The 25,655-nt window shown below is 40.2% G+C and overlaps 1 protein-coding gene across 2 annotated transcripts in view; it reads right to left on the minus strand.

Annotated features, from left to right (window-relative positions):
- Positions 1-717: 717 nt before the first annotated feature.
- HMGN3 (high mobility group nucleosomal binding domain 3) overlaps positions 718-25,655 on the minus strand; it is a 31,456-nt gene continuing 6,518 nt past the window's right edge. Inside the window, exons 2-6 of one of the 2 annotated variants that reach the window (XM_047860443.1) lie at positions 12,742-12,792; positions 6,017-6,046; positions 3,228-3,278; positions 1,761-1,854; positions 718-1,201 (exon numbers count right to left, since the gene is read on the minus strand). In XM_047860443.1, coding sequence (XP_047716399.1) covers positions 1,188-1,201; positions 1,761-1,854; positions 3,228-3,278; positions 6,017-6,046; positions 12,742-12,792 — 240 coding nt within the window. In that variant the 3' untranslated portion in view covers positions 718-1,187. Of the gene's footprint in view, positions 1,202-1,740; positions 1,855-3,227; positions 3,279-6,016; positions 6,047-12,741; positions 12,793-25,655 lie in introns of both variants that reach the window. The other variant, XM_047860442.1, reaches the window with a different exon arrangement.

Below are 25,655 nucleotides of genomic sequence, written 5' to 3' on the forward strand. Positions count from 1 at the left end.
ATACCCTGATATTAGACTTTCAGTGTCCAAAACTGTGAGAAATAAGTTTCTCTTGTTTATGAGACACCCAAACTATCGGATTTTGTTACAGCAGCCTGAACAGACCGAGACAGGCTATGTTTAAAATTCGAAAGACCAGGTTCAAATCCTGGTTTTTCTCTTTCCTGAAGTAAGGCATAAACATCCAAGTCCCCATTTCTTAGCCTAGAAAGGACCTCTAATATTACTTATGCTACTTCCATTCTTCGCTTGATGCCAGGCTAAAATGTGGTCATGCCGGGTAGAGAGCTTTCAAGGCTGTGAAGTCCTCAACAAATGGGAAAGTATTTTAGTAAAATGTGATTTAGTATATTTTGAAAGGGAGAGGTTTTCAAGGATCAGCACTAGTTTATGGTTTTTCTCTGGTTTAACAGAACTCTATGCTGTGTATAAAGAACTTTAAAAAAGTAATGTTTTATTAAAAGCTTATTATATGGTGATCATTGCTGACCACTTCTGATATAAAGTGTTTTAGATGTAATTCTTCCACACTAGCACTCATCGATGGTTTCATTAAAATAATAACATTTTTGCAGGCCCAAGAATTAAGAAATAATCCTACTTGACTTATTAGGAATGCTGTTATGGCACACACTAGAAATATTCTTCACCTCTTCTGCAACAACAAAATGAAACACTGCCCAAGTTTATAGTAAAGACACTACTAAGAGGCAGGTATTTTGCAGGCAAGAAAACCTTTTATTTTAAACCACAAATAGTCAGCAGGTGGCCACAACTATCCATGTTTCATTAAAACCACATAAAACCTAGGTACAAAAGCACCACTGATTATTGCTCTAGAAAAACTGCGTGAAAAATTTAAATATGCACAGTAGAAACACCACAGTATCCACAGGACCCAATTTTTAAAGCAAGTGCATGGAATGCTCAATCAATCTTACACATAGCTTTCAATAATAAACTCGTATTTATTTTACTTGAAGATGATGGAAATTTCCAAAAAAGCATGACTATGAGAAGATAAAATGTCCATCCTTATATATTTTTGTATGCCAACTAGCAGAATCCTAAAAAATTAGCATTTACAAAATACTTGGTAAAAATAGCTTTTAAAAGTTGCCCCGAGAGGTACATAAAATCAACCCCAATTTTTCATGACAATTCATTCTCCCTTGTTATCTACAGATTCAGTTTTCTGTGCCTGTGAAAAAGAAAGGGGGGGGGGGAGATACAGTTACTATTAAAGCTACTATCAGCCAAAAGAAAGTCCACCCGACCAACACACACACTCTGAACATCTGGTTTTTAGCAGCTCGATTGCAAAACCTATTTCAACTCTGGGTGTGAAACAGACAAGGCAGGAATATAGTAGGCAAACACTTGGCTGCATTTATTGCTTTCTGGTTTTCAAACGACCACAGAAGCTTTACCTGTAAGCTCCCACTGTTCATAATAAAAAAAAAACACCACACTACTATCTGATTCTAGTCACTGCAAACATGCAGAATTTTCTACTGTACCCTTAACTCTCACTGTTTCAATCTGCCCCTTTACTGACAGTGTGCTGGGTGGGGTACCTCTGGAGGTTGAGACATTAACAGTTGAGCGAGAGATGTGGATCTGTAATAACATTACGGGCAATAAAAAGAGTCATTATGAACGTGCTATCACCGGCTGAAGGATTGAGCAATTTCTTTTAAGACACTGATTCAATCAGTGGGGGGTATTTATGGAAAGTACCTCTTCAGCTTTAGTTTCACCTTTTTCAGATGGTGCAGTACCTTCCTTTCCAGCTTCTTGCTTTTCCTCCTTCTTCCCTTTAGCACCTTTGTTAATCTTTGTTCCAGGTTCTTTCTAATAGAGGGAAACAAGGCATGTTAGACAGGGTGTGATGTCAGTAAAAATCAGCCAACCTCGCCCAAACACAAGGTAAAGCAAAACCAGGGCCAACATGGTGGCTTTCCAGGGGGAGGGGAACCCAATTTGGCAGTGCCTCGAGTGAGTTACACTGAGTCTCTGTGAAAATGTAATGGGCTGCTTAGAATATCCACTGACTTTCTCCTCTGGGAAAAAGGTGGTGATTCTCCTCATGTATTTGTTCAGTGGGCCTCCTCTCTCACTACAGAGAAGTGGTTCTGCCGTGGAGGGCACCAGCAGTGGGAAGTGATGGAGGAGGCAGAAACCAGGAAAGAAGCCAGCAAGAGAAACACCTCATGTGGGCACGTGGGGCTTGAGTGACTAGAAGGCTGAGAAAATGCTTGAAAATGAAGTACCAGGTGAAGAAAAGTTCCTGATTGTTAAAAACAAGTAGATATATATGTATTTTGAGAGAGAGAGCGAGAGCATGTGCATGAACAGGGGAGGGGAAGAGAGAGAGGGAGAGAGAGAATTCCAAGCAGGCTCTGCACTGTCAGGGAGCACCGAGTCTGATGCGGGGCTCGAGCCCACGAACTGTGAGATCATGATCCGAGCCGAAATCAAGGGTCAGATGCCCAACTGACTGAGCCACCCAGGCGCCCAGAAAAGTTCCTGATTTGAAGACTAAGCCACAGGGGCGAGTTCTGCTTCAGAATCACCTACCCATGCCACAAATACACATCGTTTCAAACAATTCACAACACTGCTCTGAAGGGCAGAGTACAGAAAAGCAATTTGGGACAAGGTTCTTCATACCTCTCTGCTTGTTTCCTTGTCTGCAAAATGGGGTATGTGTACCTACCTCCTAGGGTTGATGCGAGGGTTTCATAAGAAAAGCAAGTAGAACAGGGTCTGGCATAGTATAAGAGCCATATAAATGTTTGCTGATATTAATTGTTGGCTAGTGTTAATTATTACATGTCAGTCATCAGACTAAGCCACTAAGACCAGTTATATGAAGTCAGATCCCCTCCCCCAAGCCCTTGAGCTACTGGCAGCTGCAATACCAGGGCCCAGCCTCCCACCTCCCGAGCTGCCCCGGCGCACTGCTAACAAACCCTCCTGGACAGGCGGCTTCTCCGAGCACCATGCTCTGACTTCCTTCGCCTTTACTGACCAAATGGGAAACACTTTCCTGGGAAAGCGTAAAACCGTGCTTTATGCCTTTTGTAACAATGGTGACAGTTTCCTAGTCAGTACATTTAGCCCGAATCATTACATGTGATTTTTCCTTGGGGGATTTTTCGATACAAAATTATAATTTATTCATTGTTTAAAAGGCCAAAGTCAGTCAAAGGAGCACCTCTTACCTTAGCAGACGTTTTTCTTGGTTTAGGTTCAGGTTTGGGTGGAGCAGGTTTCTGCAAAGATAAATTACACAAATACTGAAAAAGACAACCCTCGAGACCAAAAGGAATGCAACGAGACTGCAGAAGACACCAGTTCATTTTGACTACGATTTTGTTCATTTAAAAAAAAACAAAAAACAACAAAAAAACCCCTCTTTCTATTTTTGGCATCAGGTAGCAGCATAAAGATCCGTGCATTTCGTGACTATTTTCATCCTGGGTTCTCAAGTGAACAGCAGGTGAGATTTAAAAGCCGACTCTTTATTCCCCAGTCCAGAGTAGCTCTCCAGGAACAGGTTTAAGCTTCTAGCTCTGATGTCTCTGTACTTCCTTTGATCACAGCACAGCAGCAAGAGGAATGACTCAGGCCCTCGGCCAAATGACTCAATGAATTCAGTCACACTGGCCTTCCCAACAGTCTAGAAATCACAGCACAATTGCAGGCAAAGCCCATCCGGTAATGAAGACCGCTGCCTGTGAAGTATTTCAAAATCATTTCCACATCCTTCCACCTCTGATGTCAATTTCAAGTTCTGTAGCCAAGCTTCAGCTTCTTCCTATTCGCATCCTCTCCAATGCCAGCTCAAGGTGAGAAGAATCTCTCGCCCACCCAGACACTAGGCTTATTTGCCTCTAGAGCTTTTTATCAAGAACATGATTATAATAAAATGTCCACTGTTAGCTCCCAAAGTTTAAGACTTCTCTTAAACTTAGCCAAAGAGTCCACTAAGCAACTATTTTTCTCTTGCTTCATGCGGTTCTCTTCCCTGCTGCCATGAGCACTGCTTGCCCTGTGGCCATGGTTCCCTCCATAACATATAGAGCTTCAGCCCTCACCTGCTTTCCAGGGCACGGAGACGGGGGCGGGTGGGGGCACATGAGGACATGGGGGAAGATAACCCATTAAAGCCTCTGCTTTTCTATAGCTATTTTAGGGCAAATATTTCTCTCATCAAGCTAGAAAAAAATAAGTGTACATCTCTCCCAACACTAGGGAGAATGGCTTTTAAACAGAAAACACTGCCCAGGATATCCCCCTCTGGAGAAAATACATGTTTGTCCCCGGTGCCTGTAGGTGTTCAGGTTCATATTGAATCTGGCCCTGTTCATCAAACGCATAAAGTAAAATTGTAGACTGTTCAATTCCAGAAGATTGGCTGTTAGGACTTTTCAAATAAAAAAGGACAACTGGGTCTGAAAAGTAAGGGATATTTTTATTAAGCTTCTTACCACCTGAATCTGTAGTCTGTTCCCTAAACAGCAGCTTGCACGGCTACTAAGTTTTCAGAATTTAAAAAATTTTGTAATGTGAGGCTTTGACATATTGCATTAACATGTATTTGTTGTCACAAGTCACAGCAAATGATTTCCTTTTGTATTTTCTGTAAAGATAGACCTCTCCTCCATTCAGCATTTAAGTGTTTTGATGGAACAGGAAAAGATGAGATTTTGCAGGCTGTAATCCCACTGGCCACCGAGGAGGCTCTGTGTCAGCACCACAGGCAATGATCTCAGTGGAAGGTGCTTATACTGCTGGTTCATGGTGCTCAGGAAAAGCCTTGTTTTAAATTTTGATTTTTATTTGACTTACAAGGTCTACTCCCTTAATGGGACAGAGATCCACAGAATACAAGGGCTTGTAGTACAATCTACAGCTAAGCCTAACGGAAGTTAAAACATAAGTACTGAACAATGGTGAGAGTTAATATTGGATAGAGCACACCATCTTGAGGGACTTCGGCAGAATCCAGATTAATTGTGTGCACACACAACTGCATCTCCCGGCTCTTCATCTTTCCAGTGGCTCTGATGTTGCTTCCTTAGGTTGGGACTTACGTGAAACTGTCTCACCCAACCCCAGATTGGCTATACTTCGGAACTTGTGAGTGCCCTCATAGCCCTTTCTGCATTGATTCCCTATACTGTGCCAGGCACAGGTGTTGGCTGACATGAAATCCATGCTCCCTCGAAGGCTAAAGCAGCTAGCAGCTCCTGCCAGCCAAGAAGCCAGTGTCCTTCCTCCTACATCTCAGGTCTCAGCAAGGGCTGTGGCTATTTTAACCAACATCCTCCACCAGAGCCAGGCTGACCTCTCGTGGCAGAGTAATGGCTGGTACCTCTGCAGGGCGGCAAGGAGGACCACAAGAGCCAGCAGGGAGCACAGCCTGGTGAGAAGGCCTGGAGCGCATTCATGGCCAAGGCTTGGTCACAGCTGCCCATCCCAGCTTTAATGATCTTAACCCTGGTCTCTTCCCCAGGCCTGGCCCACAGAGGGAGACTCTGAGTGGCAAAGTGGAATCATTACTTTTCCAAAGATTCTCTAGTTCTGAAATGGGACTAGAGCGCATGGATTCCGATGACTTTTAGCATGTTTCTGAATAAAGTATAGGCCGTGGAGAGAGGATCGTAATTCATCTCCACTTTAGCGCATCATACGCAGAATCAGAAGGGTAGGACTTTGCTAATGTGCTTCTTTTGTTTCAGAGATCTAGAAATATCAAACACCTTCCTGGGCTTTGTACGCCTGGTAATGGGGCTGGCAGCTACTTTTCACTGACATATCTGATCAACTGAATTGCTTGGCAACACCAGTCACATTTGCCACAGATTGTGACCCACGTTGATTTCCAAAAAGGAAACAAAAAAACTCAAGGGAAATAACACCTTAATCTTCCTTCTGCTGCTTTGTCCTGAACAGAGGGAATATTTACTCATAAGAACTAACAACAAGGGGGTTCTAAAGTACTCACCGCTGACAATCTGGCAGACCGTCTGGTGGGCTACAAAGGAAATGGAAAAATACACAGTTTTATTAGACACAACCCAGCTGATTTTTAAAAATTTATTCTTGGTATCTTACTTTGTTGAAAGAGTGTAATGTATGACTCCCATTACCCTCTCCAGGTGAGCAAGCATACTGAAACATACTTCAAGTGCCCTGGGAACCATAATACTCAACAGGAAGTTTTCTAAAGAGGTGCAGACACACTATTCAAAGAAATGGCCTCTCCCAATTAAGGGTGTTGCGGGTAAGAAAAAGAAAGGAAGATTAATTTAGGTTCTGACCCGTAATCTACTTGTGTGATAAAAATGACAATACGAGAACTGAGGAGCTATTTAAGAACTAGTTCCGGTCTGACTCTTGTTCCTTACAAATAGAACTAAAACTTATAAATTAATACAAAAGAAGAGTTACATAATTGTGTAGAAACCAAAATAGGAGTTCCCTGACTTGTTACTATGTTAGAGAAAAGACTGACTATAAATCTTAGGCAGTTCACAAGAAATGCTTCCTCTTACCTGTAACAAAATAAGCACATTTATTTATCTGCTAAATGCATATGTTTAATGAAAGATTGAGATAGAGTAAAAGGTTCACTAATCTTTCCTTTTAATTTGGAAGTTGAGAAAATTTAGAAAAACTGGGTTGAGATTAGTATTTTTAAGGAAATCTTTTTCTCTTCAAGGATGCAAATTAAGCAAATGAGGCCGCAAAGAAAATTTAAAATAGCAACAACGGTTCTAGGAGTTTCAGAAATAAGCATACAGAACTGATATTCTACTTACCATCAGCAAAAGATGGCTCCCCAGGGGATTTCACATTCTGAAAGTATAACTGCCTTTCTTGAAAAGTGTTCCAGAAATAAATACTCCATACTCTGTCTGTTTTACTCACTGCTCTGTCTCTGGTAGAATAGTATGTGTACCACCTAGCATGTAGATTCTCAAAAATACTTGCTGAAAAAATGAACTCCAATCTTTTCCCTAATTCAGGCTGCCTTATACAGACTTTGCCCCCTTACAATAGCTTAAATGTTTCAAATAATTTCTTTAAGGGGGTCAGCAAAGATGGTCAGGAGGAACCCGTGCCACAATTGCAAGGAATTATGGAATTCTCGAAGCCGTGCTGAGGTCAGCATAGGTCAGCTGGTCAGGCCAAACTGGAAGAAATATTTCATGCCGTCTTCACACCTCAGAACTTCCTGGCTGAAAATAGCCAGAGGAAGCTAAACTCATCTCTCTTTAAACTACAGAAGGAAATGAAGGGCCAGAGCCTCCATGAATAATTTTAACCCTGGGGTCCTGAAGAAAAATCAGAGCTGGACTTAAGGCCAGCTAACAGAATGTGCAGAGACTAGGAGACTGTGTCGGTGAAGTGGTGGCCATGATATATTCACTGCACCAGGTAAGGGGATGTACAGTGCAACATGTTGTATGGGAGGCATGCCTGTATCACACGCCCCACAGGAAATACCACGGTGTCTGCTAGGATTATCGTAAGTGCACTGATGGGTGCATTCATGAAAACACACCCATGAGTCGCAGGGAACCAGAACCCAAATCCTGTGCTGCCTTTCTCAGTACGGTTAATTGCAATGAACTGGGTATCACCAAAGAAAAGACAACAGTAACAATCAAACCAGGCAGCAAGCGCGTAACTTGTGCTTCTTCAGATGCTCTTTTGAACACGGAAGAGCAAAGGAGCATCCACTGATTACCAAACAGAGTTCATCTTTGATGCTTCTGCATGGCCTGAAGAACTACACCACCATCTCCCAAGCGAAGCATAGCCAGCAGAAGAGTGCTTAGAAAATATACCCTCTAAGGGAAAAAATGGCAGCCTCTATGCTCAGAAGGGGTGAAAGGACCTTATTTGAGCCCCTCTCCACTTGGTGTTGACTTATGTGTACCGCCTTAGCCTTACCTCACTGTTCACCTCATCTATCTCACATCTGTACCCCTATAGCACTTTTCATGGGTAAGCACCAGAAATGTGTACTAGTGTGAACTTGAGGTGAGGTGTGCTAAGGCCACTACTCGGATACTGTCTAGTTTAGTGCCTGAAAAGAAGCCAATATATTAACTATTACTCATCACTGCCTTCCTATCCACCAAGAAGTTGTCCTGAGGAAAATCTCATTGAAGTAAAGCCAAATCATGTGACAGATTTTCCAACTCTGGTGCTGTTGCTCCTTTCTTCTCCATGGGAACACCTGGGCAAACTGAAGAGGCGGATGTCAGAGAGCCCTCTGGGATTTCCAGAAACATTCCAACCTAAGCAAGCACTGCTCTGCAGGGCCTGAAAGCTGTTCTGATCCAAAGGAGTCCCTATCTTTTTATAATTCAGGCCCAGTACAAGAGTTTCAAAATAAAAGGCCTAGGAAATTAATGCAAAAACAAGGCCTGCCTCTCCAGGCTGTCTAAACCAACCATCTCTAAAAAGCACATCTTTTACTGTAAAATCATTTTACGACTTCCTGTCTAAAATTTACCAGCTCTTCTTTCTATGCTATAAAAAAAGGATTTTTCTCAAATTTTCCTTTCCAGCAACCATCATAAGAGATTTTCTTTTTCACTGCAAACAGTGGAGGCTGAGACGAACCTTTCACTCATAGTCAGCAGCATGGTTACGCATGCAAGCATGTACACCTTCCTGGAAAGTTCCATCAGCTTTCACAGCCTTAAAATCTATAAATGATCGGGCTATATTTATTGGATATAAAATAGACTAGACTGCTATTTTTTTCCTCCTTAGAGCACTAGAATTTTAAGTATTCCCTTGAAACTCAGACTGTTGGGCAGGGCTACTATGAAAAAAGAGCTAATAAGAATTTCTCCCGATTTGTTGATCGTGAATCTTCAGGAGAAGTGGCCAAAAGTGGTTATCAGAGGAGGAAAGAAGACTTTCAGAATGGTATGTCACCCAGAGTTACAGAGACAAAGAATGGGAGGGTTTGTCAATGTGGTGTATAGGTGCTGGGTACAATGAAATTCTTCAAAAAGCATTTGATTAATTCATCATTCCCTGGGTTGGAGCAAATTCTGGTGAAGGCTACTCCAAAAGACACAGAGCCTTTTACTTTAACGTCCTGGTTGCAAAAGAACATGGAAGTCTTATTTCGCTATGGCAAAGTTCACTGGTGCAGCTGGATTCAAGTAGAATCAGACTTTGCTGAATATTGCTTGAAACATATGTGCCATTCCCATGGAGTCTGGACGTATGTTTATTTTTATGAGATTTCTTAATGCTTCTAAGTTTGACCACGTACAGATTTTCCTCAACTTCCAATGGAGTTACATCCTGATAAAGCCAGTAAGCTGAAAATGTCTTAAGTTGAAAATGCGTTTAATATAGCTAACCTACTGAACATCAGAGCTGAGCCTCCCTTAAATGTGTCCAGAACATGTATATTAGCCTACAGTTGGGCACAGTCATCTAACATAAAGCCTACTTTATAATAAAGTGTTGAATATCTCACGTAATTTATTGGATACGGGACTGAAAGTGGAAAACAGAATGGTTGTGTGGGTACAGAAGGGTTATTAGTGTATCGGTTGTTCACCCTCATGATCACAGGGCTGACTAGGAGCTGCGGCTCACTGCTAATGCCCAGTGTCACAAGGGCACATCGTGCCACATACAGCTAGTCTGGGAAAAGAGCAAACCAGGAAGCATGGTTTCTACTGAATGAGTATTGCTTTTGCACCACAGTAAAGCCAAAAATTGTAAGTCAAACCATCACAAGTCAGGGACCATGTGTACTTGCAAACAAACACTAAAAGTCAAGTTGCTTTTAATTTCCAAAGATAAATGAGGAGCCAAACGGAAATTAACTTCTTTGCTGGGACACCTGGGTGGCTCAGTTGGTTGAGCTCTGACTTCGGCTCAGGTCATGCATGATCTCACGGTTTGTGAGTTTCAGCCCCGTGTCGGGCTCTGGGCTGACAGCTCAGAGCCTGGAGCCTGCTTCAGATTCTGTGTCCCCCTCTCTCTCCACCCACCCCTGCTTTTGCCCTGCCTCTCTCTTTCAAAAATGAATAAAAATTAAAAAAATACAAAAGAAAAGAAATTAACTTCTTTGCAAAAATGGGAAGTGGGGAAACATGGATATCAGAGCATTGGCTAAGGAATGGAGAGGACAGAGAAAAGGCACTGGATAACCATGTTTTTATGATTACCACAAAAGTGGCATGAGGACAGAGTATTTTGTTTTTTATGTTTATTTAGTTTTTGAGAGAGAGAGAGCACAAGTGGCAGAGGGGCCGAGAGAGAGGGAGACACAGAATCAGAAGCAGGCTCCAGGTTCTGAGTTGTCAGCACAGAGCCTGATGCGGGGCTTGAACTCACGGACCATGAGATCATGACCTGAGCCGAAGTCGGACGCTCAACCTACTGAGCCACCCAGGTGCCCTAGAGGACAGGATTTTGAATCAGGGCTCAGATAATTTTCCTGGTTCTGCAATATACAAGTTGTGACACCTGTGGAAAATAATGTATTTCTCTCAGGACCTTGTGCCCTCTAGTAAAGCTGGACATAATAACATCTGCCTATCTGTTAGCAAAAATAGCAATTCTCTGATATTCATTATTCCCTTTCCTGGCTTTATTTTTCTTCATAGCAAATATCCAATGATTTTATTTTACTCTCTTTCTCCCCCCACTAAAATGGAAGCTGCATGAAGGAAGAGATTTTCCTTCTTTGGTTCACTGTGGATTCTGCAGAGCCCAGAACAGTGTTTGGAACATTAAAGGTACACAATACATTGCTGTTGAGGAATGAATGTGCTCTGCCCTCATTTCAGGGTTATTAAATGGATCAGATAAAATAACAAATGTGAAAGGGCTTTGCAAACTGCCAAGGGAAATGCTTTTAATGTACTGTTTTGGTCATTTATTATCCAAAAACTGTACTCTGCACCATGCCCTTCACACATCATGGCAGTGGAAGAGGATTTTCAATACAGGATCCCGCTTTGTGACTGATATCTATTCACTATAGTCAAGGCTGTGCATACGCAATGACATAACTAGAAAATTCAGTCAATTTTGGCGGTGGTGGGGGAATCAATCAATATACTGTTTAAGAGTTCTTACCCTAAACCACCAGCTGGCTGACCTTTTCACTTTTCAAACAAGCGCGTTGATGTCCTGAAGACAAATCATGAGTTTTAATCTGGTCATAGCTTACATGACCGGGAAAGAGTGTTTTCTAGGAACGATTTTTGTTGGCCACGATGTAGTATGTGCAATAATATAAAATAAAAGATTAAAAATAATAAAATATATAAATAACATAAATAACTAAAATTCTGGGGCTAACAGAATATGCATAAGACAGCTGTATAAGCAAGAATCTTTTACATATATTCTAGCCAGCTTGGCTGCTCCGTGTAGAAGGCTGGAAAAGACAGTGAGCACTATCCAAGATCTATCATGTGTAATGGTTTCTAGGTTTTCTGACTGACAGATCCATTTAAATAGCAGTTCCTAAAGGAAAAATCCAAACGCATTTTGTGTCCAAATCTAAAAACATTAAGATCTGTTATACTTAGCCAACTGCCCTACAATTTATAGTTTTGCCATTTTTAAGAAAATCCAAGCACATACCATTTTTTGGTTCGTCTGAGCATGTGTTTAGTAACTTGACCTGAGGTTAGAAACTTCACCTCCCAAACTCTGTGGCACTAAATGCTGGGTCAATGCATGGTGGGGCCTTGGTGACAGGCAGTTTTGTTCGTTTGGCTTTTACATTGATTTAGTTATAGATTCTGTTAAAGGTTTTCCATTTGGCAGAACAAATTTCCGTGTACACATTTGTGGAGCGGTTCTGCTATGCATGACAAACTCCTCTGAATTATTAAACCACAATATGAATCCCTCAATCAAAGAATCTGTAACTAAATACTGTTTCTGTCTTTCACGTGACCTCTTTTAGTTTATAAGTTCAAGGGTAAGAACTGCAGTTGTTCCACACACTGTAAAGCTCTGTGCAAAAGTGAATGGCTGTCATCAGAGTTAGCCTCTAATTTGCTACTTTTTCACCCATCTCCTTTTAGAAGTTCATGATATTACCACAGTGGGTAAATGCAACCATCTCTCTCAATTTCTTAGTTTTTTGGAGGTTTCTGTATTTTAATACAGAGTTTCTTTGAATTGTTGCCCAATTCATTATCCAAAGCCCTAAGAATATTCCTGATTAAAAAAAAAGAAAAAAGTTCAGTATTTCGACATTTCGTGTGTCCTTCCACAGTTTTTGACTCTAGAGATGACTCCTTTTAGGCAAATATTCAGAACTAAAAAAGAAATGTGTAATTCACTCACTGGAGCAGAGAATTTATTAAATCAACCATCTTTCATTTCCTTGCTGTGAAAGGCAGACTTTGTTCTCCTTGATGAATTTACCTATTATCTTGCTCTTTGCCCAGAAGGAATTCTCAGTATCTACTTTAACAGACAGCAGGACCGACAGGTAGAAACATAAACAACATAGTAAGTGGAAAATGTCTCATCAGTGATCTCAACTGAAATTTACCTGCGCCAAGCAATGCTACACAGTGACACTTTTATCTCTGGTTTATGTAGTCTCAACAGCCTTATTCAGAATTGCATTCATTCAGATGCATACAATCCTCACAATGTTAAAAAAAATTCCAGTTAAAATAATTAAATACAGGAAGTCAAAGATACACTTACCTCCTGTTTAGTTACTTTGGATCCATCCTTGCCCTCTGTATTCTCCGGAGACTGGAAAGAAAATATTTCAGAGAACTGTATTTAAACTGGAAAGCACACATTAGAGGCAGATTTGAAAAAAATAGCTCTTTCAATTCTCCAGACCACGTAAGTCAACAGATATTTTGTGGGAAAAAAGTAAGTCTGTAAGAGGATACATTTTATATATATACATATACACACACACACACACACACACACCCCACAGAGCATTTAATCTGCGTAACTGCTCTAATTTTAAAACAGGAGTGGTGCAAGAACTGATATGCACATAAAAACTGATGTGTTTTTAATGTGCGTTCACCCTCAGCAATTTTCATTGGATTGTTGAGGATTTCACCACTAGTTAAAGGACAGGGACCCAAGAGCCAGTGGCAGCGGTGCCGCGAAGCCACCACATGCTCCAGTGACTTTGTTTCTCTAAGATGAGAGCAGGATGCTAAGAAAGCCCAGCCTGAGCACAAAAGCATATTTCTGTCCCATACTTGCCTAGTTTTGATGTCTAGCCCACTTCTTGATACGACTTGACAAATGTGTCACGGATTATTATTCTTTCAGCATCTCGACCAAATTCACAGGCTTGGCAGGACAGCCAAACGCCGTGCCACTCCAGCTAATTTGTTTCCTAATTTTGATCCACGCCCCCCTGGGGCAGCACCTGCCCGCTCTGGTGACAGCTCAAACCTGACTACTTTCTAGGGGGCATACGACTCTGGGAAAAATATGCTTACATTCATGTGACACACCCTGCAGATCTCAATGTATTTTTACTGGCTAAAGACAGTAAACAAGGTGAAAATGACTAAACTAGTTACAATGTTAAACTATTTCACATATTTTAAAACCATACAAAGGTAGTAGGTGAATACCCAATCTCTAGGACACAAATGGGCAGAAGATATGAATAAGAGTTTCCAAGAGAAAACAGCAAACCGACATTTGCCATGATGTTTGGCTTTAGCAAAATGAAACAGCTATGTAGTAGTGCCTCAGCTGATAAAATGAGAAAAACGTTTTAAAGATCATAAAACCCACTGTTTGGTGGGGCTGGTGACACAGTTAATTAACATGATATTTTCAAAAAACATCATGCCAATATGAGAAAGACACACCGACTAATCATATAAAGATCCAGTAATTCCTATTTTGGAACCAGGACACAAAGAAAGCCTGTAAAAACATCATTTTATTTGTACTGTTTCTAATATGGACAAACTCGAAACAACTCACATGATCAGCAAATGACAGAGAAATATTTAAGTAAACTATGTAACTATTAATGCAATGGGATTAAAAAAAGTTAGGCTATGTGAATACACAGAAAGTCCACATAAAATAACGCTAACTTAAAAAAATTTAGATTATAAAAGAACATGTAAAACATAGGCTAGAAGTATACAAAGACTTTTAGAAAGTCAAAAGCTTTTCTTCAAGGCAGAGGACACAGTAAACCTTCAACCCAGAGTCTGTCAGTTCACTTCTCTCCAGAACCTCCCACATTCATGGAGTTCTTTCTTGTTTCCCAAACAGCCGACTGTTTTCCCCTCTTCCCTGGAAACTTCTCTGTCATGAAGGGAAACATTGCTTCTCATCTTGCCCTATTAGCCAGTCAAATTGGAGACAGCAAAATCTTAGAAAGTGTCAGCATATGAAGATAGTCCCTACATGGGCTATTTCCCTTTGCTCAACTCCATGCTGCAAACTCGACTTTCTGGACACAAACCAGCCACTCCGTTGTCAAGAAGCACTGGGCTCTCATTCATACCCGTTAGGCCACTTGGTAGATTTCAATTCACCTGTAGCTGGTGGGCATTTAAAGAAGCAGCACACAACTATTCTGATGTTAACTGACATTTAAAAAAGTTAAAAATGGATGTTAGTGACAAAATTTTCAAGATTCTTCTATGCAGTAGATTAGTGACAGCAATATGATTGAGAGATCACTTTCTAAACACTGACCAAATGTCTGTGTCAGGTACAAATTACTGAAAAAAAGAAACCCAGAAAGATTCCACATAAAAAAAAAGCAGGTATAACTAAAGATGTTAATGGCTTCAGGTGAATGAACATAAGACTAGAAATGTCAAGAGCTACAGCTCAAGGCTAAGCTGGTTTCTCTGGCAATCTCTCCATAAGGGCTTTCTATTAACAAGCCCGTAACCAATTTAGTCAAAACAAGCCAACTCATCTTTATCCTGGGTCAGGACCCGGGCCTGAGTGTTGGCTCTCTACCTAGGAGCTGTAGTGATCTTGGCCAGTGACCTGATCAGTGGCTCAGTCTGTTCATCCATGAATGACAGAGGATGATGATGCTGAACTCCAAGCGTCGGGCTTATGATCAAGCAAGATGTTAGAGCATTTCAGAGTCGGTGAGTTGTTATGCAGATGTTATGCAATGAAATATGTATCTTAATGAGTCTTCCAAATGATTAAATATCAAATTATATTCAACAGACCCTTAAAGGTGAGCACATAAAACTCCCTGTAACCTTGTTATCTGTTTTTGTTGCACAGAGTAACAGATACACTATTTCAGAAGGACTTATCATTTCAGGCTGTCTTATCACACACCCGGTCTACCATTAACACTTAGCCATGAGGCCGGAGACAGGAAGCAGGACATGGTATGAAGGGATTGAAGCAGAAGGCCAAAGTTTTTGTCCCAAGGGGCTGTGAGGAATAAAGACAAAGAAAGGGGGTAAATGGGGACTGGGGGTATATGGCGATGATCTCAGATGTACTTCAACCTTCTGGGAGGCTGATGGGAAGGATGAGGCGAGTTAGATCTGAAGAATTCCAAGACAGAGGGGTTCTCAAATCATTTCCCAGGACAGAGCAAACTTATGCTAATCCAGTTTGAACCCAGAACCCATGGTCAAGAGAGTAAAGAACCATGGTCAAACAAAAAGGTCTCATTCACATATCTGAAGCTCCTTCAGCACCCAAGAGGCAAAGGTACTGAACTGAGAGCCAGCAAGGTGGGGGGGGGGGGGGGGGGGGGCAGACATACACAGTGGCCAGATGCAAGGCCCAGCAGAGATTCTAGGAAGTTTGGAGTACCAGTGAGTGCTGATTTGAGGGCAAGGCGGCAGGACGGTGGATCACTGAACACCTGGTGACCAGATGGGGACAGAGAATCGGCATTAGAAGGCCTGAACTTTGGCAAAAACCAACAGGTAGTTGAACATCTTTGAATTCAAAATTCTGAAAATAAAAGTAGACTCATTGAAATAAAAAAAAAAAATTTAAAAAAAAAAAAAAACAAACCTCTCAAAACAAACTCTAGACCAGGGACAGAAGAAATAGTAAATTGTCAGAGAGTGCTGAGGAATTAGCCCAGAATGCAACAAAGACCAATAAAGGAATAAACAATACACAAGAGAGGATAGCAGATATGGTGGTTAATTGAGAAGCTCCAAATATACTTAACAGACATTTCAGAGGCCAGGAACAGAGGTACTAGTCATAAGTCTCCAGGTTGAAAGCTTATGCCAAGGAACAAAGTGGAAACAAAACAAATGGATACCATGAAACATGTTGTAGTAAAACTGTAGTAAAGTGAGAAAAATCTTAGAGTTATCGGAGTAAGGGGTGCCTGGGTGGCTGTTGGTTAAGCATCTGACTCTTGGTTTTGGCTCAGGTCATGATCTGGTGTTCCGTGAGATTGAGCCCTGTGTTGGGCTCTGTGCTGACAGCATGGAGCCTGCTTGGGATTCTCTCTCTCCCCTGCTCTCTCTACCTCTTCCCTGCATGCATGCTCTCTTTCTCTCAAAATAAATAAATAAACATTTAAAAAACATGTTATCAGAGTTAAAAGATGGATTATCTACAAAGAATTACTCAGTCAGTTAAGCAACCGACTTTGGCTCACGTCATGATCTCACAGTCCGTGAGATTGAGCCCCGCATTGGGCTCTGTGCTGACAGCTCAGAGCCTGGAGCCTGCTTCGGATTCTGTGTCCCCCTCTCTCTCTGACCCTCCCTCGTTCATGCTCTATCTCTCTCTGTCTCAAAAATAAATAAACATTAAAAAAAAAAGAGTGCTTAATTTCCTTACAAAGCTAGTGACTACCATACTGGATGGCACAGTTCTAGACCATAATAACCACAAAAAAATGACAGGAGGATGAACAGATGAGAAGGTAAAGCATGCTAGGGTCCTGGTTTTATTCTGGAGGATGATACAGTCACAGAATCATTTAGACTTTGCTAAAATAAAATTTAAAGATAGCCATTAAAATTTTTAACATAAGAAACAGGATCTATAAACTTCCAAATCAAGAGGAGTGAAATTAAGCAATTATTATATTAATAAGGAAGGAAAAAAACAAATGACAAAAACAACACCCCACAAAATAAGTCATTAGAAAAAGTCCAAATACATTAGTAATCACAATATACCTAAACAAATTATACTTATCCATTATAATGTCAAGTGACAGGAAAAAACAGAATAATATATGCATATGACTACACTTTTACAAATTTTAAAACATGCACCAGTCAATATGAAGGATTTATATATGACATATATACCATAAAAGTATAAAATCATGGAATGGAAGGATACACAACAAATTCATGATAATGGTTACTTCTAGGGAGGCTGACAATGGAAGGAGACCAAGGGAGGGGGGGTTCTAAGGAAAACTGAACTTTACCTGCAACATTTTATTTTATTAAAAAGAAACCTGAAGCAAAATGATAACATTAAAATGTGTGAATTTTGGGGCGCCTGGGTGGCGCAGTCGGTTAAGCGTCCGACTTCAGCCAGGTCACGATCTCGCGGTCCGGGAGTTCGAGCCCCGCGTCGGGCTCTGGGCTGATGGCTCAGAGCCTGGAGCCTGTTTCCGATTCTGTGTCTCCCTCTCTCTCTGCCCTTCCCCCGTTCATGCTCTGTCTCTCTCTGTCCCCAAAATAAATAAACGTTGAAAAAAAAATTAAAAATAAATAAATAAATAAAATGTGTGAATTTGAGAGGTGGGTAAATGAGTATGTTATATTATTTTCTGGATTTTTCTGTATTTAAATTTTTTTCTCAAATAAAAATATTACCAATAATGAGAGAAAAAAAAAGACTAGAGGCAAACTTGTTCCATTAAGTCTAGTTTAACAGGGCCCTCACACAAATTCCATGACTAGGTTTACTCATAGCATTTTCTGCATTTCTTAAATGGCTTATAAACCTGGCTTATATACTGCCTCTTCCTTTTCTGTTCAAGACATATTCCGGGGCTCCTGGGCTCAGTCTGTGAAGTGTCCAACTTCAGCTCAGGTCATGATCTTGTGGTCCATGAGTTTGAGCCCCATGTCAGGCTCTGTGCTGACAGCTCAGAGTCTGGAGCCTGCTTTGGATTCTGGGTCTCCCTCTCCCTCTGCCCCTCCCCCGCTCATGCTCTGTCTCTCTCAAAAATAAACAAACATCAAAAAAAATTTTTTTTTAAGAAGACATATCATTCATAATTGTTTCATCTGATATGAAGGCTCTGGAGTGGGGCAAGATGGGAAGCCAAGGGCACTACCACAAGGATGCAGAGCTCTCCTTGGGCTAGCGTAGGAGAGCTGACGGGGAGCACAGATTCCTTCAGCAGCTGACCAACTATTCCATCCCCATTCTTTCTTTACGCGGACATACCTCAGCCCCGCCCCTGAGGACACAAAAATGCATTGAGGGGACACAACTGCATTTTCCGGAAGACTAAACAGGACCAGCAGTCCTTTTAGGAAACCAAGAAAAGAAACTTGGAATTTTTATCCCACAGACAACCCATAAGGAATCAACAGGGAAAAACTCCCCAACTGCCGAGTTTGTCTTCCAATAAATAGCAGTTATCACTGGACTGAAGGGCACCAGTGGTGGCAGTGGTCAGAAGCCAAATTTTCTCTCTCCAAACTCAGGAAGATATCAGAGAAGATGGGAAATTCCTTATACCCTTCAACAGTTGCTTGGGAACAGTTCAAACAGCATGAGCCTGTGGACTTCTCACAGCAGAGAGATATGGAGGGTGTGGCAGACAGCTGGACGTGGTGAGGCTAGTACCCGGCTTGTGCCATGTTTCTTCTAAGCTACACAAGAGAAGAAAGGGGAGGGCTCGGGAGTCTCAGCAACAAATGCTGGGCCTTATGTCAAAGTTCCAAAAAGTCTTAATGATTGGTAAGTGTCGGCTCTCAGAGATTTTCTTCTAAGACTGAGAGACAAGGGCTATTGCTTTATAAGTGCACTACCTGAGAGCCTACAGTATCTATGCAATTCAAGCAATCATTTTCCAGCAGCCACAGAACAAATCCAGTCTCAACTCCTGGGTTGTCCATGCCAATGCAGGAAATTAGGGAGCAGATATAACAGTGCAAATAAACCAGTAATTACTTCTTTTAACCCAGGAAAGGTATTACTTTGAGGTGATTCTTCTCTAACTTGCTGGCCAGTATTTCTTTTTTAAAGTTTATTTTTTGAGAGAGAGAAAGAGACAGAGAGAGAGAGAGAGAGAGACACAGAGTGCGAGCGGGGGATGGGCAGAGAAAGGGGGACAAAGGATCAGAAGCAGGCTCTGCGGGGACAGCAGAGAGACAGATGTAGGGCTCAAACTCATGAATCGTAGATCATGATCTGAGCTTAACCTACTGACGCTTAACCTACTGAGCCACCCAGGCACCCTGGCCAGTATTTTTTTTTTAATCTCTTTATCAAAATTTCTTTAAAAATTAATTTTATGTTTTCTGTTATAAACCCAAGGCTACAGGAAAGAAGCAGTCTAATAGTGAGCTGGTTAGCAGAGGAAATTCTGGGACAAAAAATCAAAGTAATCCACACAGAGAAATGTGCCCATAACTAACTCTTATCACTCTTCGGCTAAAATGAACACAGAACTCAACTTTTTAACACAGTGTGAATTCCCCCCCACTTCCTCAAATGGGGGCAATGCCCATGAAATTCTGGAGGTTTTTAAAAATAACAGGTAGTTCTCCTAAATTCAAATATTCCTATGACACATGAAACAGATACTAAAATATTGATTCAAAGCCACAGGATCATTATTTAACATTAGCATGATTGTTTTTCATTCATCCCGTAGGCCTATGTTTGGGATCCTCCAATACTTCACTGCTTTGTAAAATAATCTTTAAAAACCCAATACTTACAACTGAGAGATCATTTTAAGAGGATTAATAATCAAACTAATATTACATTTCTCTGCTACCTCCTTCCTTGCTTATGTCTGTTAATTTCATCAACTTATATAAATCCAAATTGCAGTTATTAATGTCATGTCAGGCCAGTATGTCTTCCCCAAATTTTATTTTGTTGTTAGAGATAAAAATAATTGAGTTAAAAACTCTGCTTTAGAAGACTTTGGATGAACTGAAATAAATAGCAACTATCTCTTTTCTGAGGGATACTTTTAGGGAAAATATCTCACATTGTATTCAGGTACAAAAGATAACCAAAAATAAAGAATAAGCCATGTTCTAGGATGTTCAGTGAAATTTTATTAGCATAAATATATATATAATGCAATAACGGAAGTATATCTTTAATTAAATAGTCTTAAATATTTCACACATCTCCTTGGTCTGAATTGCCTCTTCTACCCGAGTTACGTTTTTCATGTGAGTTGTACTGCATCAATGGGAAAGCACCTGGTTGAAGTCAGAAGCCTGAATTCCAGTGTGGCTCACATCTCACTTCCCTGTGCCCAAGTTTCTTCATGAGTACAAGTGAAAGAGACAAGGGACCAAGAGGAATAATAATAATAACAAACAATGTATACTGCACTTATGTGCAAGGCAATGATCTAAATGTTTTAAACCTCACCACAATCCTGTAAAGTTGGTAAACTAGCATCATATCCATTTTATAAATGAGGAATTGAGACCAGAGAGGTTAAGTAACTTGCTCCAGATTACCCAGCTGGTAAACTTGCCTGTAAGTGAAGACCTGGGATTTAAACCGAAGTAGGCTAGTTCGGAGTTCATTCTCTCTCTCTCTCTCTCCCTCTCTCTCTCTCTCTCTCTCTTTAAGTAGGCTCTATGCCCAGCATGGAGCCCAATGTGGGCCTTGAACTCATGATCCTGAGATGGAGACCTGAGCTGAGATCAAGAATAGGACGCTTAACTGATGAACAACCCAGGTGTCCTCAGAGTTCATTCCCTTAACTACTACAACACGCAGACTGATTTGTTAGTTTTCCAAATTTAAAAATTAGGTGCAGATCTAGGATGCTAGAAGAGCAAAGGGTTTCCAGATTGGGAAATATTTTAATCTATAGATGTAGCCAACAAACACATAATATGTAGTGGAGTGTTTCCTATTTCTCCCTCACTGGTGAGCCTCTTAGAATAACAATAAACAATGTCCCATTAAAAATACTGTATGTTGAGATGCACATAAATGTACTATTCTGGGTTTCTAAACGGTTACATACACAGATAAAAGTATTTTTATCTATTAAAACAATCAATTTTTGTAGAACTTTACATTTTTCTTTTTTCTTTTAATGTCTTTATTTATTTTTGAGACAGAGAGAGACAGAGCATGAGCGGGGGAGGGGCAGAAAGAGAGGGAGACACAGAATCTGAAGCAGGCTCCAGGCTCTGAGCTGTCTGCACAGAGCCTGATGTGGGGCTCAAACTCACGGACTGTGAGATCATGACCTGAGCTGAAGTCGGTGGCTCAATCGAATGAGCCACCCAGGTGCCCCGCACTTTACATTTTCAATGTACTTTTACATTGTTGTTGTATTTGGTCCTCTCAATAGCATGGGAATACAGAGGTGTGACCTTAATAGTCCCATTTTACAGATGAAAAGTAGAAGTTCAAAGAGTCAAGTGACTTTCCCCTTCTAAAGAGTGGTGGAGTCCACACTACACCCAAGTCTTCCAACTTTTATACCAGGGATCTTTCCAGATGGTTACTTTATTTTCCTATTTGCCCTGGTATGAATTAATTTCTAGCAAATGGTAAGCACAGTTACGATGTCCTTGTATTTTTGCAAAACTAATCAGCTAGCTCTGATGTGACTGACCTGTGGCCACAAAAAAGGGGGATAATAAAATTAAAAATTATAACTAAGAGGTAAAGGAAAGCCATGAGAAGTAGAAAGAATAGAGTTTTAAAAAATTTATTATATGGAATGTAGAACTTCAGAAGGAGCCTTCAAAGCTTCACATTTTGACCACCTCAAATCTTTGGTATGTTTATCGCCCACATACACCACGCTTAATACTCATGATTTCCGGGGCGCCTGGGTGGCGCAGTCGGTTAAGCGTCCGACTTCAGCCAGGTCACGATCTCGCGGTCCGTGAGTTCGAGCCCCGCGTCGGGCTCTGGGCTGATGGCTCAGAGCCTGGAGCCTGTTTCAGATTCTGTGTCTCCCTCTCTCTCTGCCCCTCCCCCGTTCATGCTCTGTCTCTCTCTGTCCCAAAAATAAATAAACGTTGAAAAAAAAAATTAAAAAAAAAAAAATACTCATGATTTCCTACAAAATAGAATTCTGCCCAGTATTGTAAAAAAAAAAAAAACACAGCTTATATCCGCAAAGAAAAAAAAAGAGAGAAAGAGAAAAAAAGAAAAATAAATAAGGAACCCAGGGTAGACTTTGTATTTATCTTTGCATGGGGTCACATAATCAAATTATAATTTTAAACTAATATCACTTTATAGTATACCTTTTAAAAACAAATTTTGTGGGGAGCCTGGGTGGCTTGGTTGGTTGAGCCTCTAACTTCAGCTCAGGTCATGATCTCATAGGTCGTGAGCATGGAGCCTGCTTGGGATTCTCTCTCTCTCTCTCTCTCTCTCTCTCTCTCTCTTTCTCTCTCTCTCTCTCTTTCTCTCTCTGTATCTTCCTTTCCCTCTTCCCCTTCCCTGCTTGGACTCTGTCTCTCTGTCTCTCTCTCAAAAATAAACAAACATTAAATTAAAAAAATAAATGTAATTAAACATTAAATAATTGGTAAACCAGAACTCTGAAATAAAAATCCACTCAGTCCTAGGTTCAATAGATTTTCCAAATTATAAATCTATTCTATTCAAAGAGTTCCCAAAACAAAAGCACCGGCTCATTTTTTAAACCCAATGCTTAAGTAATGGTAATGTAATATTTACGTTGCAACCTCTCAATATATTGTATAATATGCAAGTGTACTTATTTATTTCTGATCACAGGGGAGTATCTCTATTAGCCTATATAGAACAAATTAATGAAGACAATATATCTTGGAAATAGTAAATCCAGCAGTTTATTGTAATTTGAAGAAACACTGAATCTTAGACTTTCAACACTCAAAGATATTAATACTTGGGTGAGGAAATTGTGCATGTATACATATATATCTTATATATGGCTCTACAGTCTATTAGTTACTGGCATACCAGAGCCTTCACGATAATGTATGTGCCTCTCTCAGAAGCAGAGGCCTGACCCTGAGGCCAACCTTAGGGCATGATCATAAATAATAAATACTTCTTGGGTAACTTGTACTGGCACCTAGAAAAAATGGCCATCAGCCTATGTCTATTAATAAAGACAACATTTTAATCAAAGGAACATTTACGTATTTATATAACTCTTGATTTTTCCTTGTTTCATTCATTGGGCATCTTAGTTTAAGTAAAACTACATGAGGTTCCTAGATACAAACATTTATGGGACGTACTGTGGTGTAATGGTTAAGAGCAAAATTCTTGGGTAAAGAGGGTTGGGTTAGAATTCCTGGATCTATTACCTCCTAGCTGTGTGACCTGGGGGGAATTCCTTAATCTTACTAAATCCCAATATTCTCTTCTGTGTATGAGAAAGGCTGTAGGGCTCGGCGGTTAAAAGCACAGGCTTTGGAGCCAGACTGCCAGGACTGCATCCCAGCTGGGCCATTTCTTATCATGGGGGCCTTTTGTGAGACCACAGTCTGAAGAGTACATACCTTACTGGGTGGTTGGGAGGGTTCGGTTCATTAATGCAGAGTGCTCAGAACAGTGCCTGAGTTCCAGAAAGCCATCTAAATGTTAGTTATCGTGGCTGTAGTTACCGTATCTGTGAGATGAGAATAGCCTCACATAACTGTTGTGAGAATAACATGAAATAATATGAAATTACACCATAATACTTCCCATATATGTTTGTTTCTAGTAGCTTCACATACTTGGGTTTAAACTAATGAATGTAAAGCATATAATAGCTAAGGTCTGGTACATCCAGGCATTTAATAAATGGTAGCTATTTAAATTTTAATAGTAATAAATGTATTTATATGTTGTTACTGCTGTGTTTCCCTTGAAATATTAAATTTGCAACTCATTTTGAAATTTAAAACTGTTTTTTCTATTTCCCGACTTCTGAATAGTGTATCATTTACTTTAAGTGTGATCAAATATGCATTTGCCTTAGGCATCTCTAAATGGCCATTTCTGAATGTGTCCACAAGATATAATAACACTGGACTCAATAAATACCATGACCAGGAACCAATAACTCTTCTAAGAAGACAGTGAAATGTACAAAAAATAAGCAGCCAGTGAAAAAGGAATTCAACATTTTGATTTGGTTTGTTATCTTCAACACTGATTTTTAAATTACTCAGGAGACTAACATCATATTTCAACATACTAGGTACTGTGAAAGCAGACAGCTTAAATGGTGTTTATTTCAGTCACCATTTCCAAATTGTACCCTGCAGGAAAGTGGAATATATTTAACTTGGGTATAAACAAAAGCAGTGTTTTAGGTGGAAAGTATAGGAAAAGAGGATCACTTGATAACTGATTTGCCAAGGGAATTTTAATGTTATATGGAGATATTTTTAAACATATTTTTTCTTTGAGAAAACACAACCCTGTAAAAATGCACCAGATTAAAGCTTATATTCCTTCAAAAACACTACATTTGTTATTCAGTTGTTGAACATCTATTTCTGTAACTGCAGTTAATTAAACTGTGCGATCTACCTGTTCCCTATCCACACTGTGTGCCATTTTATCCTCCTACCAAATGGAAGCATGGTGCTTATTTATTATTATCTCACTGTAGTTCTCTGAATAATTGAAAATATCATTATCACAATAACGAACACCCCATGTGTTCTACACATGGCAAGTGCTATGCGAAGTACTCTGCATTCACAATCTCATTTAATTTCTCCAACAACCCAATGAGGTAAAGAACATTTGTATCCCAGTTTGATAGACAAGAAAACTGAGTCTTAGAGAATTAGGAACTTAGAAGTTTAGGGGGAAGTGAAGTAATGTGCCCTAAATCATACAGCCAGTAAACGGTACATGTCAGAACCCTACTGGACTACCTCCTCAACAAACATATGAAATAATTAAACTTACTACTTTCTTCCCTTGGAAATGATTCACTCATGCACTTGTTCAACAAATAGTTATACTACTCGTGCTAGGTGCATGGGATATGAGAAACATCAGAGCCATCAAATATTTCACAGTCAAGTCAAATTAGGAAGATTACAAAGTTAAATCTAAATTAGGTAATCAAACAATGTGTCCCAATTTAGAAACATGGTGCTTATCAGACAACTACCTTTAAAATAGAAGAGAGTAAAAAAATAAAAATAAAAATACAAGACAGTAGTTAAAAGAAAGGCACTAATGAGGGAGGGTAGTTACTGCATACAATCTAATCTCAACTGTTAACAGGCCTTGAATTTAACTTCTTCATATTTCAAAGAAAGCAAGACTGCACAGAAAAACCAATGACAGATCACCTTTAATAACAAACTAGCACTGATCCTCTTGAAATTAAAAAAAAAAAAAAAACAAAAACCTATCACCTTCAACCCTTTTAACCAAACAATTTCTTGTCAGTATTTTTTCTCTGGACATGTGGTCTGGCCAAACCTTTCAATGCTTTTATCTTTTCT

Source organism: Prionailurus viverrinus, chromosome B2 (assembly GCF_022837055.1).
Source record: "Prionailurus viverrinus isolate Anna chromosome B2, UM_Priviv_1.0, whole genome shotgun sequence".
NCBI lineage: Eukaryota > Metazoa > Chordata > Mammalia > Carnivora > Felidae > Prionailurus > Prionailurus viverrinus.